This window comes from Urocitellus parryii, chromosome 1 (genome assembly GCF_045843805.1).
Source record: "Urocitellus parryii isolate mUroPar1 chromosome 1, mUroPar1.hap1, whole genome shotgun sequence".
NCBI classification, from domain to species: Eukaryota; Metazoa; Chordata; class Mammalia; order Rodentia; family Sciuridae; genus Urocitellus; species Urocitellus parryii.
The window spans coordinates 170,908,114-170,921,716 of record NC_135531.1 but is presented as its reverse complement, the minus strand read 5'-3'; the positions used below and the strand labels follow the sequence as shown (position 1 = coordinate 170,921,716).

At 47.7% G+C, this 13,603-nt stretch overlaps 1 protein-coding gene across 1 annotated transcript; it reads left to right on the top strand.

The window, feature by feature from the left end:
• Positions 1–1,991: 1,991 nt before the first annotated feature.
• On the top strand, positions 1,992–4,442 carry LOC144249939 (olfactory receptor 14L1-like). Its single transcript, XM_077792178.1, has 2 exons — positions 1,992–2,082; positions 3,466–4,442. The coding sequence occupies exons 1-2, from the start codon at positions 1,992–1,994 to the stop codon at positions 4,440–4,442; spliced, it is 1,068 nt and encodes a 355-aa protein (XP_077648304.1).
• Positions 4,443–13,603: the final 9,161 nt, after the last annotated feature.

Here is a 13,603-nt window from a genome sequence, read left to right as displayed (position 1 = left end):
GGAACAGAAATCTAGACCCAGGCTCCATGTTTGGGCTAATGTCTGTGGTCCACATATGATTTTGAAGCTTCCCTTGCTTCAGAAAAACGCTGCGTGTAACTGAACTTTGGGTGCATGTGAAGTACTATACAATCAATTTCTAGTCTTCTACCTTCTGCCACATAAAGGAGGTATTTCCCACTAGTGCTGTCCACTGGGATTAATCAAAGTTGTGCTTTGGTTTCTTTTTCCCAAAGAACATATTTTCAATGCAAGGAAACTTACCTCCAGAGAGCTCAGAGTCATGCAAAATTTCTCTCACTAGATCTCATTTATTGGCCAGCATTTTTTTTTTTTTTACAAAGACCATAAACTGGGCATTGTGAGATGAACACCAGGCATGGTACTCACCAGGTGTGTTCCTCTAGATCAGGGAAAGACGAAGATATCTTGCTCTGACCAGGGCTGCAGCACACCACACTGTGAGATCAAGCCATTTCTCCATTTGGCCTAAGAGATACTAATAGAAGCTGAGGTTCCATCTCAGACAAAGGAACAGAGGTTTGGAATTTTGAACAACTGAAGTTGCTCCATGACCCAGTTCACTAGCAATCAGTCCACACCATGCAGTAAGTCTGATCCCAGACTTGGTGAGGAAAATGATAGAAATGCTATTTTACTTCTTTATCAGTAGGTTGCACTTTTGGATTTTCACATTATCTCCTTATCTGCTGTCTAGATGGAGGACCATGAATTTTAGAATAAATATTCATTTCTTTCATTTGTATGATAGTTACTTCAGATCTTGGCATAAGCAGTGTATAATTGCTGAAAGTGTGGGGCAAAAGGATCATGGTCGTCTAGAGTCTCTACTTATGGGTTTGAACTATTCAGCAGTAACAGTTATGGAGAGAGAGAGAGAGAGAGAGAGAGAGAGAGAGAGAGAGAGAGAGAGAGAGAGAGAGAGAGAGAGAGTATGTGTGTGTGTGTGAGGTTGAAGGGGTGTTCTGTGCATAGATGAAAGTGTTTACATTGGCTGAATTCTTAAGCATCCTCTTCAATGAGGCAATCCCAGTGTCTTGGCCCAATTCTGCTCGGCAGAGCCCATGCCTGGGTCCTCCATCTCTGTCCCCATGATCGCTGTCTGGATACAGTCCTTTGAAGCCCATTTGAGTGAAGGTAGAAGTCATCTGGCTGCAGTAAGCCACAGTGAAGACAGAGCCCAGCGTGAGCTTGCTCCTCCAGCTCACAGGAGCCTTCCAGTGTGCCCTTGGCTGTGGTGTCCCTCCAACATTGGGCTCATGGGCAGGTGGAGAGAGCTGGAACTTGGGGAGAGACAAGATTCCCAGGGAAAGACCCCTGGCCCACTCCCCTGGGGTTTCCTTCTGGGTGTTCTTGTGGACCTGCCCTAAGCGGCTGTGGTGCCGACGGTAGCTGAGCTTTCACAAGCACACACAGGTGTTGGAACTCCTGCAGTTCTGCAGGGAGTCAGTTTGTTGTGCATACATTCTTGATCATGAACTGCTACGGGCAAAGTTCTATTGAGAGTGGCTTGACACACTCACAGAGACTGGGAATGTGGTCAGACACCGTTTCACTGGACTAACCTAACAAATACAGTGGGAGCCAGACGCTGGAGAAGATTGTCACCAAAACTGCTCAGTGCTTCAGCTGTGCGGCCGGATGCTCAGGATTCTGCTGCTGGGTCCCAGATTGCGGATGAGAGCTGAGGGCCAGGGCATGAGAGGGAAGGCCCATCCCAGCTGCGGCCCAGCAGACCCTGATGTGGGCACACCCTGATCCTCCTCCTGTCTCCACACGCTGTCTTCTAGACGCCAGTCTGAAAACCAGCGAAACACCCATCAAGACCTGACCCAGGAGCAGCTCCCACCTGTCTCCAACAGCACACAGCAAGGCCAGCGTGTCCAGGACACCACCTCTGTCCCTTGTCCCCTCTTGTCAACCAGAGCAGATGCCCCTTGGTGCTGTGCTTGGTTGCGTCCTCCACTAACATGCCCCCTTCAGAGCTCAGCAGCTGCTTCTGGCGAGGCACAGAGCCCCAGGAGCTGTGGTGTGCCCCTGCGAGGGGCATCGAGGAGGGCGGTGCTCTCAGTCATTGTGGGGCAGCTGCCTTCCAGGTCATGGAACCCACTCACTCCACTGTCACCAAAGCTGAGAAGCCCTGAAGACCCCCCACCCTCCACAGCAACAAATGCACACTTCCAAATACGTCTGCTCCACAGACTAGAGCAGCCCCGCTGATTTCTCCCCACCTATGGGTACTTCTCTCTTCTGTGAATACTATGCCTTATCTTTGTGGTCAGATCCTTTTCTTTTCATGGTCCCCTGTAATTTTCTTTTTTTGTTTTGACTTTATAATTTTTTAGTGTGTTTTAATTAGTGATATATGATAGTAAAATGCATTCATGCACTTTGACATTTCATACATAAATGCGGTATAATTTCTCATTCTTCTGATGTTGTGGAATCACATTGGTGATTATGTGCATAAGGTAGTAATGTCTGTTTCATTCTACCACCTTCCTATTCCTCCCCTCCCTTCACTCCCCTCTACCTAAGCTAGAGCAACTTTATTCTTCCCTAGTGTCCCTGCCCTTATTATGAATTAGCATCTGCATATCCGAGAAAACATTAGGCCTTAGGTTTTTTGGGGTTGGCTTATTTCACTTAGCATGATATTCTCCAGCTCTATCCATTTACTGGAAAAGGCCATAATTTCAAGGGTCATATTCCATAAATATATATACCACATCATCCTTGAAACTCTAGCCTGCTTAGACAGAAGACAGAAATTAAAGGGATACAAATAGATAAAGAGGAACTCAAACTATCACTATTAGCCAATGACATGATCATATATTTAGCAGATCCAAAAAAAGCACACCAGGAAACTTCTAGAACCAATCAATTAATTCAGCAAAGTAGCAGGATATAAAATCAACACCCATCAATCAAAAGCATTCCTATTCATCAGCGATGAATCTACTAAAAGAGAAATTAGGAAAACTACACCATTCACAATAGCCTAAAAAAAATTGGGAATCAATCTAACAAAAGAGGTAAAAGACCTCTACAATGAAAACTACAGAACACTAAACAAAGAAATTGAAGAAAACCTCAGAAGACGGAAAGATCTCCCAAGCTCCTGGATAGGCAGAATCAATATTGTCAAAATGGCCCTACGACTTGAAGTACTATACAGATTTAATGCAATTCCTATTAAAATCCCGTGTCATTTTCTATGTTAGTTTCATCTCTCCAGGCCCCTGAGGTCCTATGTTGTATTTATTGAGGTTGTACTTTGTATCGAGTGCTGTGCTGTGTGGTGGAGATTTCAGGTAGCAAGATAGTTTCCACCTGTGCATGTGTGTGATCTGTCACGCAGCAGTCACCTGCCTGGCTGCTTCAGGGACGTCATTGCAGGCAGCCACGTAGACAGAGCTGTAACCCACTCTTCTATCCTAGGAGGAAGCCGGGCAGCCGCAGGTGGGAACAGCAGCGAGGCTGTGGTGTTTCTCCTCGTGGGGTTCGCAGACTCCTGGACGGTTCAGACCACACATGCGGTCCTGTTCTTACTAGTTTACCTGGCGGCTCTCACTGGGAACCTCCTGATCATCACGGTCACCACCGTGGACGTCCGCCTGCAGACCCCGATGTACTTCTTCTTAAGACACCTGTCTTTCTTGGATTTCTGCTTTATCTCCGTCACAGTCCCCAAGTCTGTCGTAAGTTCATTCACCCAGGACACCTCCATCTCCTTCTGGGGGTGTGCCCTGCAGGCCTTCTTCTTCATGAACTTGGCGTCCACTGAGACGGCCCTCCTAACGGTGATGTCCTATGACCACTGTGTGGCCATCTGCTGGCCCTTGCACTACGAGGCCATCATGAGCCAGCGTGCCTGTGTCAGGATGGTGGCCCTGTGCTGGCTGAGTGGCGGCATCTCTGGGCTCATGCACATGGTGGCCACTTTCTCCTTGCCGTTCTGTGGGTCCAGCCAAGTCCATCACTTCTTCTGTGACATTCCCCAGCTGCTCAGCCTCCTGGACTCCACAGCGATCCTCCCTGAGGTCCGAGTCATGGTCTTCGTTACCAGCCTTGTGATTTTGTGCTTCGGTCTCATTACGCTCTCCTACGGGTACATCTTTTCTACCGTCATGAGGATCCCGTCCAAGGAGGGCAGGTGGAAAACGTTTTCCACCTGTGTCCCTCACCTCGTGGTTGTGACCCTCTTCCTGGTGTCTGGCAGCATCGCCTACGTGAAGCCCGTTTCCAGCTCACCCTCCATCTCTGACCTTCTGCTGCCTGTGTTCTACACCGTGGTGCCCCCCACCCTGAACCCTGTCATCTACAGTCTGAGGAACAAGGAATTGAAGGCAGCCCTGAGAAGGCTGAGAAGGCAGTGTGGCGTGGGGGCTCCACCAGGGCCTGCCCTTTGCGCCTGACCTGGTCTAGCCAGGAGCCTCGAGCTTCCCCACCAGGGATCCCAGGGGTCGCTGAGCTCTTTCTTTCTTTCTTTTTTTTTTTTTTTTAAATGAAATTCCGTGTATTCTAGCAAGACTTTCCATATTTTATTTTGTTGAACCCTGGATGGCACTTCAAGGTACCTTGGACTGTGCCAAATATTAGTACTTATGGTCTTTATTCATTTTTTATGTGTTATTTTCCTAAGATTTCATAATTAATATTTTACTCATTAACATATCAATTATCACAAAATGAAAGTGTAGTATAAATTAAGTATGTATAAATAAATATATTAATCACAGTAGAACAAGATCACAAGTATTAAAATGAACCAGATGGGAAACAAAGAAAAGCTGGTGGACTCAAAATGTTTTAGATGTGAGAAGGTGTGATCAGGCAGACCGAAGCCTCAGGGGTCGTCGTCATAGTGAATTGAGGGCACATCCATCAGGAGGAGCCCAAGGTATACGATTTGCTCAGGAAAAATGGCAGAAGGAAACGTCCACATTGGCTTGTTTTAATGACATAGTATTGGGCTCACGGACCAGGGGAGGCACCAGCTGAAAGGTGTGTGAATGTCTGCAAGTGTGCACGAGCCCGGGGCACCATTCCCTCTGTGAGTCCATGCTTAAGTGCCCCTGTGAAGGGCATCATGACCTTGCTATCCATGTTTAAAATTTCTTTAAGTTTTATTTCTACTGGACAAATGAAAGTTGCATGCATTTTTGGAGCATAGTGTGAAGTTTTGACTAGTTTGTAACGTAGAATGGTAAATCAGGCTCATATTTCCATCACCTCAAACAGTTATTGTTTATTTCTGGTGAGAATGTTTAAATTCTCTTTTAGCTATTTTGGAACATAAAATGCAGCATTAGCTGTGGTCACAATGCAGTGAGAGGTCGCCAGAAGCTCTTCCTCCTGCTTACCACACATGGCACCTCTGACCGGCATCTCCTTCCCCAGTCTGCCGCAGTCCAGCTGCAGCAAAATAGCTGGGGGTGACAAATAACTTGTGTACATTGATACAGCAGGAGTAGGAGCCCGTTTATTGTAGGACAACAGAGCTATTTATACATTTTGCACAGCTTATCTTAATTAGCATAAACTAGATACATCAGTCAACCAATAAGGAATCTCCACACTTAATGGCTCACTTTTGTTACTTTTCAAACCACTCCCTCTGGCATTTTGCCAGGCACCATCCAGACTTGTTTACGAACTCTAACATTCCCCTGGCAAAATGCCAGGTGTTATTTTGACTTGTTTACAGACCTTAACACCAGTCCACCTCCCTGCCAGCCTGGTCCTCACCCTCACTCTCCTGCTCACTTGGTGGGCAGGTGTTCAGAGCCACGCATGAGTGGAGTCAGTCCTGCTCCTCATGCTGGGCCTGTTCCAGTTGGCAGCTGTGCGCGGTAGGAGCTGTGTGCAGAGGCGAAATGGCGACTGCTAAATCCTGTCTCAAGAGAAAAGAAAACTCTAAAGCCTTTGACTGACCTCTCCACCCCCAGGAGCGGAAAAAGAAAAATACACCATGTGTAAACCAGCAGGAAAGACAGATGATAAAGGTGATGGCAGAAATTGATAAAAGACATTAAGAAATAAACATGATGAGCAACACTGGAAGCTGTTCCTATAATAAATTTAAAAATTGACAAACTTCTTTGGGTCACCTAGAAAAAAATGAAGGAAGACTTGTATTAATAAAGTCAGGAATGAAAGAGGAGAAACAGATACAGAACTCACAGCAGATCATTTTAAAAGTAGCTTTACAGAAAAGCTGTGAACTGCTGTGTGCTGAGTGGTATTCCCTCAACAGAGTGCTGGGGTTTCTGCTGCCTCAGAAGATGGCTTCATCTGGGAACAGGGTCACAGCAGGTTAAGTAAGATGGGTTTGTTGGTGTGGTTAAGATGGAGACCCAGCCAGAGCAACAGGAGGGAAGGACACGTTGTCCTCCAGGTAGGAGAGGGAGAACCAAGTTGCCCTGATAGCAGATGCCGTGATGCTATGCACAGAAATCCTGAGACTCTACCCAAAGCCTGTTAAAACACATCCAGGAAAGCCACATCACACAAAACCACATACAAAAACCCAGCAACATCTCTAACAACAAAATCAGGGGAAGGGACCTCAGGTAATTTCACTTACAATAACGTGAAAGAAAAGAGACTACGTAAATTTCACAAAGTGGAGGGAAGATCTGTGCTCTAAAATTTGCAATCATTAATGAATAAATTAAATAGACATAAACAAATGGAGAGAGAGCTTGTGCTCAGGGACTGGAAGCATCAGTATCACTAATTGGCCATGCTGCCTAAGTGACCCGAGATTAATGGAATCCCTGTGCATTGGAATTTCCATACAGAGACTCCAATGCAATTTTTCATAGCAATAGAAAAAAATCCTAAAATTCACCTAGAACCACAAAATACTGACTAGCCCTAAGCTGCAGGTGTCATATTCATGGCTTCAAAATATATTACAAAACTAGAGTTATGCAAGCATTGTGGTACCATTATAGAAACAGCCATGCAGCCCAAGGGACCACAGTCAAGAGCCCTAACATAGATCCTCATGTCAGAACTAGCTGGCCTCTGGCAGGACTCTCAGGAGCACACAGTGGACAAAGGAGCTTCTAAGCTGAGGGAACATTGTGCTGCCAGGTATCATGGGGGAGCAGGGAGACGCTGTTCAGAGGGTGCAGTTCTCCAGGAAGGAGGAAAGTTCTAGCCTCTGGTGCATGCAGCATGCCAACTGCAGCCACTAGGATGTGTTTTGTACTTGAAATGTGTTGGGACGAGGGTCTGACGTCTTTCTCCTCAGACCCACATGTGCAAGGTCACCATGATGTGATCCGCATGTTGACCAGACTAACAGGTGTCATTCATTTCTCATGTTGCATATGTGCATCAAACTCCATCCTGCCCATCTTAAATGTGTATGATCTTTGTGTCAGTAATACATCAATAAAGGTTGAAAAATACCAACACATCATGCAATCTTCAGTCTATTGTCCCCTTTGAGAACCTTGGTGGCCACATATTGAGGCCACTTCACAAGGTGGTGGAAACATGGCTCAGGAGTCCAGCTGGGAGAGACTCCACCAACCAGCTCTGAATGTGTCTTGTATTGGTCACGAGGCCTCTGAGTGGCAGGGATTGTGTCTGTAACACATCCTAGAGGGCTCTGACGTCACCGTACTTGACGTATTTCCAATGCTTTGCTCTGCTTTCTACCCCTTCAAAGGACAGTTAAAACTGGAAACCAGGGCTCAGGAAGGCATTAATCTGCCTGCAGACTGCACAGCTAGTTCTGAACCTGACAGAGGCCAATGTGTGGTTTCTAAAGCCAGTCTGTGAAGGATGTTTACCTGTGTCTCCACGTTTTCCAGGGCAACATACATTTCTAATCATGCTGTATGATTACATTCTCTGTATGTTTTAAAATTGTTTTCCTGTGGATATCCACACCACTTGTTGAATAGATTTTTGCCTGTAAATTCTTTGTTGTCTTGCCAACAGAGGCATATGTGTGTGTGTGGTCCTCGGTCTGCCAGGTGCCATTGGGTCTGTTTATCTGCTGATTTCACAAGACGGGGACACCACAGCTGCATGACAAGGCTTCCAGTTAGAATATGTCAGGTCACTCCATTTTCTTACAGTTTTGGATGTTGTGCAGGGATTTCCAAGTTCATTGATGATCAGCTTGTCACTTTCTCTAAGTGATTGTTGGAATATCTTGTTTGGAATTCCTGGAGAACTGGACTCTAAACATAGTGAGCTCACACTGGTGACCAGCGTGACAGGTCTTTCCATCTGTGCACGTCATCTTCAATTTCTCTCAGCCGTGTTTACAAGTGTTCACTGAAGCAATAATGTTTAATTTGCAAATATTGTGGAGTTTTTCTGATCTCCGGATACTGATTTCTGATTTAATATTGCTACTGCCAGGGAGAATGTTCTACAAATGATCTATAATTTTAAATGGATTAAAACATGATTTATGGCCTACCACAGGGTCTGTTTTGGTGAATACTCTATTTTCATGAAAGACTGCGTTTTCATGACTATACCTGGCGTTCTCTTATTGGTTAAGTCCCGTCCTCAGTGATATTTAAACTTCTGTGATGTGAGTGACCTCGTGGATCTACCACATAGGAGAAGAGGGCAAAACTTTTCAACAAGGGCAGCACCTTTTCTGTGTTTACTTTCAGTCTGGGGAGCTTTGACAACAGGCAAGGCACACTTGATGCTGTTTTATATTCCTCATGAACTATGTCTAGTGTCATTATAAACTTGCCTGTGAGGCACAGCCCATCTCTGTAGGCCAGCTCTTTTCCTTCAGCTGGCCTCTTTGGCCCTCTACTCATTGAAAGTTCACCCTTCTTTACGTGCCTGGCCACACATTCCCTTTATCATCTCCGGTCTTAGAATGTCTTCACTGTTCTTTGACTTGGTGAGGAGCTGCATCCCACAAGGACCTCTGTAGGTGACGGAAAGGGAGAGTGTGTGTTATATGTGGCTCCCTGGAGTTCATGATTTACACGTGAGTGTGTGTTAATGTGACTGACACTCCCTCGGTGTCTATGTGGTCTGGTTCCAGGGCCCCTGGGGATATCATGCCCAGGATGCTCAGTCCTCTGTCCAATGGGCCACAGCTGAAGCACTTACAGGTGCTCTGTGTAAACCTTCCCTGGATACAGAGTTGTCTGCCCACTGACCATGCTGCTGACATCTGTCACTCAGAATTCTACCTCCAGCAAAAGCATCCCTCAAAAAATAAAAGAGGAGTTAAGCCTCTCCCATCTCTGGGTTGCTCAAGATTCCTAAGACACTGGACATGCCATGTCCAAGTTCAGAGTTCAGGAGCTGCTTCTGAGGTGGCACTGAGCCTAGGGAGCTTGTGGTGTGCCCCTTGGTGGGGCATGGAAGAATTCGGTGCTCTCTGAAAGGGCTGACCATGGTTGCCCTTTATGTACAGAAGGTCACAGAACCCACTCACTCCCACTGTCACAAAGCTAAGATGTGCTGCAGACCACCCCTCAAGAGCAGCAACTGTTAGGCTTCCACATTCGTCTATGGCACAGATAGGAGCGGTACCAGCACTTTCTCTCCATCTGGGCTTACTTTTCTCCTTTGTTAACATAGCGACCAACCTCAGAAGGAAATCAAGCAAATGCCACAGACATCCGTTTCATGGAGGATAATTCCAACAGTGTGTCTGTGTCTGACCCTACCTGCTGCTGGATTGATTGTTTTTGCATCTGTGCATTTCAGTGTTGTTGAGCTACTCTTTTCTGGTAGCGTCCTTAATTGGCCTTGGTATCAGGGCAAAGCTGGCCCCATTGAGCGAGGTGTAAGTCCTCCATTTCATTCCAATTTTGGGGGAGAGTGAGAAGAATTGGTCTCAGGTCTCCCTGGACATTTTCCTGACTTCTTCCATGAAGCTGTGTGGTTCCAGGCTCGACTTTGATGGGAGAATTTTATTACTGACTTTATCTCCTTACCCACTACTTGTCTGTCTGGATTTTCTGTTTCTTCTTAATTGGGTTTTTCCAGGTTGTGTATTCCTGGGCATTTACCTATTTCTTGTGGGTGGTTTAACTTGTTGGTATGTGACTGCTCAAAGGAGTCTTTCTAGTCTATACTTCGTTTCTAGTCATTATTATTTCCTTCCTTTTCTTGATTTGGGGTTTAGTTTCCTCTTTCTCCTCTACTTTCTTGAAGAGAAGCATCAAAGTGTTTATTTGAGTTATTTATTGGTTCACTTTTGGTGGAGGCATCTATGGCTGTAAGCTTCTCTTAGAAATGGGTTTGCTACATCTCAAGATCTGGGCATGCCCTGGTTCCATCTTTCTCAAGATACTTTTAGACTCTATTAGTTTCTTCATTCACTCCTGCAGGAGCCTACTGTTTAGTTTCATGTATTTGTGAATCTTCCAAAATGTTTCTTATTACTGATGTCCAGCTTAATTCTACTATGGCCAGACAATATGCCTGGTAGGACTCCAACCTTGTTAATCTTGTGGGAGTCGATGTGTGGCTGGCCACAGGATCCAGCCTGCAGAAGGTTCTGTGACCCTGGAGGACAGTGGCCCTCTCTTCCCTCGGGAAGTCTTCTGTCCTGCCTCTACCTGCTGGGTCTAAGCCCCGGTCCCAGCCCACCGTTTCCCTCCTGCTCTGTCGAGAGGACCTTCCCTGTGGATGGTGTGTGCTGCGGGGGCCCCCTGCTGTCGCCTACAGGTCTAAATGTTGCACTGTTGGATGCTCCTGGACCTGACAGGGCTACCTCCTTGTGGCTCCGCCCCTCTTCACTAGATGGTGAACTTCTTTGTTCTCTCTTGAAGTCTGCTCACCGCTGCTCTGGCCACCACTCCCTCAGATGCTCTTAGCCCCTGGTTAGACAAGTGGCTCGTGAATTGTGCCCAGCCAGATTGTGGCACCTGCAGAACAGGGGAGGGCTTTGCCAGCTGCTGATCTGATGGAGTTTATCATCCAGAATGTAGGAAGAACCCAAAAAAATAACACTAAAGAAATAATAGCCCAATCCAGAAATGGGCAAAAGAACCAAGCAGACACTTCTCAAAAGGAGAAGCACCAAGGGCCACCAAACAGGAAAACTTGCTCCACACCTGAGCCCTCGGAAAAAATGCCCATCAAATCTACCCTGTGATCCCGTCTCTCTCCAGCTACAGTGGCAGCCAGCGAAGACACAAAGAATAGCATGTGCTGGGGAGGACATGGGGAAAGGAGCTCTTACACACCGCAGAGGGACACGAATGAGTGCAGCCACGTGGAAATCCACATGGAGATGCCTCAAAAAGCCCCAAATGATCCAAGTCCCAGCTGGGCCACTCCTTGGCATTTGCCTGAGATCACTGGAGTCAGCATGCTGCAGAGATCCGTGCACACCCAGACTTACAGCAGCACAGCTCACAGCCACCAGGTAGGGGACCAGCCCAGGTGCTGTCAGCCGATGAGAGGACGAAGAAGGCACAACCTGTGGATGCACAGTGGGGTTTTGTTCAGCCATAAAGAAAAATGCAATCACATCATTTGCGGGAAAATGGATGGAACTGGAAACCATCATTCTGAGTGAAATAACCTAGACACTGAGACAAAAGTATCACATTTTCCCTTAGATATTGTAAACGAGGAAGGGAATGGAAAACAGGGAGGCCAAGGGAGTAGCAGGGAGACCCCTCGAGGGCAGTGGTATGGGACTGGACTCGTCAACCGTGTGCTCATGATGAGCCAACAAAACACCACTCTGCACAAGCCTCCTGCACCACAGGGGGCACCAGCCAGGAATGGAAGTGCTGGGCTTGCGGCCAGTGAGTCCTGGAGGTCATCCACACGGCATCCTGCTGGGGCCAGCAGCCCCGCGTTCCACACTGACAGCTCCCAGGATAGCTGGCGAGAGGTCGTCATCCCCCGGAGGAGGGGTCGTGGGGCCAGCTGGCCAGCAGCAAACTCCAGGAGTGATGGTCAGCTCCAAGTGCGCTGGAGGCTCTGCCTTCGAGGCTCCCACCTGCACAGACTTGCGAGGCAGACCCACCATCAGTACAGCCTCTGATGTGTCCATCCAACCTCGAGGGAGTGGTTTAAAAAACAAAAAAAGACAAAACAATGACAAGTACGAGATGGTGTCATGTTGTCAGTGCTCCACGGCTGACACCCTGTGACTGTGGCAGAAATGAATACTTCAGAGGAACAGACAACAGCTGCTGAGCCCCACTCACTGCAGAGAGCAGAGGTTCTGTCCCCAGGTTGGATGCCTGGCTTGCTCCCTAGGAGTCCTGCACATCCTTGTGGACTCGGGTGCACCTGGGCACACCTCACACCAGAGATGTGTTTCCAAGCTCCGTGCTCAACGGGGTGCAGCCTAGGTAGTCAAGGTTTTGAGAATAAACAAATGGAATGGGGCTGAGATGAGAGGCAGAGATGAGGAACAGGGTGGAATGGCCCCTCAGGCTGCCCACTCACTGAGAAGTGTTGGAAGTGGGCTGGCCACAGTCTTCTGTGCAGTGGCCACCTTGGGTGACCAGGCTTCATGGGCAGGGGCATCTGCACTGCTTGTGGATTGTGCCCTCGCCTTCTCTCTGCCAGAGCCTGGCTGGGTCCCTTCCCCACCAGCATCCGTGGCCCTCAGAGGTGCCTCGCCTCCTGCCATCTCCTTCCCATTCCAAGTGTAGGAAGACGAATACAGCTTCCTTATTCTTAGCCTCCATCTCTGTGTGATTTACGCTCACACTAAGTGCTGAAGCTGCTGGGTCGTATCTGTGATTGGCATTATGATGCCTCGTGCACAGGTGCCTACCAGACACCAGCCTTGGTCCTTAGCCTGGGCATCGCCTTCCTTGGGTTGGTAGCTGCTGACTACAGCTGTCACAGTTCATGCTGCAGGTGCTGTGGACGTGGACGAGTTTGTCTGAAGCTGCCCTCTCCCCAGTTATCTAATGAAATGGCAGATTGGATGTTCACAGAGAAATGGGTGGACATGCTGAAGTCAGGGGTGGAGCAGACGGGCACGTCGCGATTGTAATATAAAGAGATGATTTCTGTTCATACAATAAAAATGAACATTAAACAATGAATGCTTCTGTGTTAAAAAGGACAGTCACATGTCTCTGTAGAGTGAGATGCGAGTGAGGTTCCATTCCACCGTTGAATCCAGTCACGGTGCATGTGGGGAAAGACTTCTGCTGCTCAGCCTGTCTCCAGTTAAAACTCAGTGGGACCAGCACAACAGCCAAAGCCACTGTGAACCACATTCACCACCCAGGAACCATGGGTGCAGGAGATACTAACTCGTTTTGTCCAGGCTATGCTTTTGCTCCAAATGGTTAACTGGCCAGTCCATCTATCCATCTGTCTCCTTATCAAAATGACCCAAGGACCGCAGTATGGACACTTTCTCCATGGTTTTTCCGTGTGGACTAGAAGACCACCCCCTCACATCTGACTGGCAGCTGGAGCCACCAGGCACTGGTGGGCTCTGTAGAGGGTCCTTCCCAGGGTGCTCTTGATCTCCCTGTTTCTCAGACTGAAGATGATGGGGTTTAGGAAGGGGATGCCAGGGTGTAGGACGCAGCTGCGGGGTGGGTCTGAGGGTGGATGCCAGACTGTGCCAGTCTGT

Excerpts from the sequence above, each read along its gene's own strand:
- LOC144249939 (XM_077792178.1), top strand. The coding sequence starts at position 1,992 with ATGCCCCCTTCAGAGCTCAGCAGCTGCTTCTGGCGAGGCACAGAGCCC. Across the intron at positions 2,083-3,465 it reads GAGGGGCATCGAGGAGGGCG|GAGGAAGCCGGGCAGCCGCA; the intron begins GTGCTCTCAGTC and ends CTTCTATCCTAG.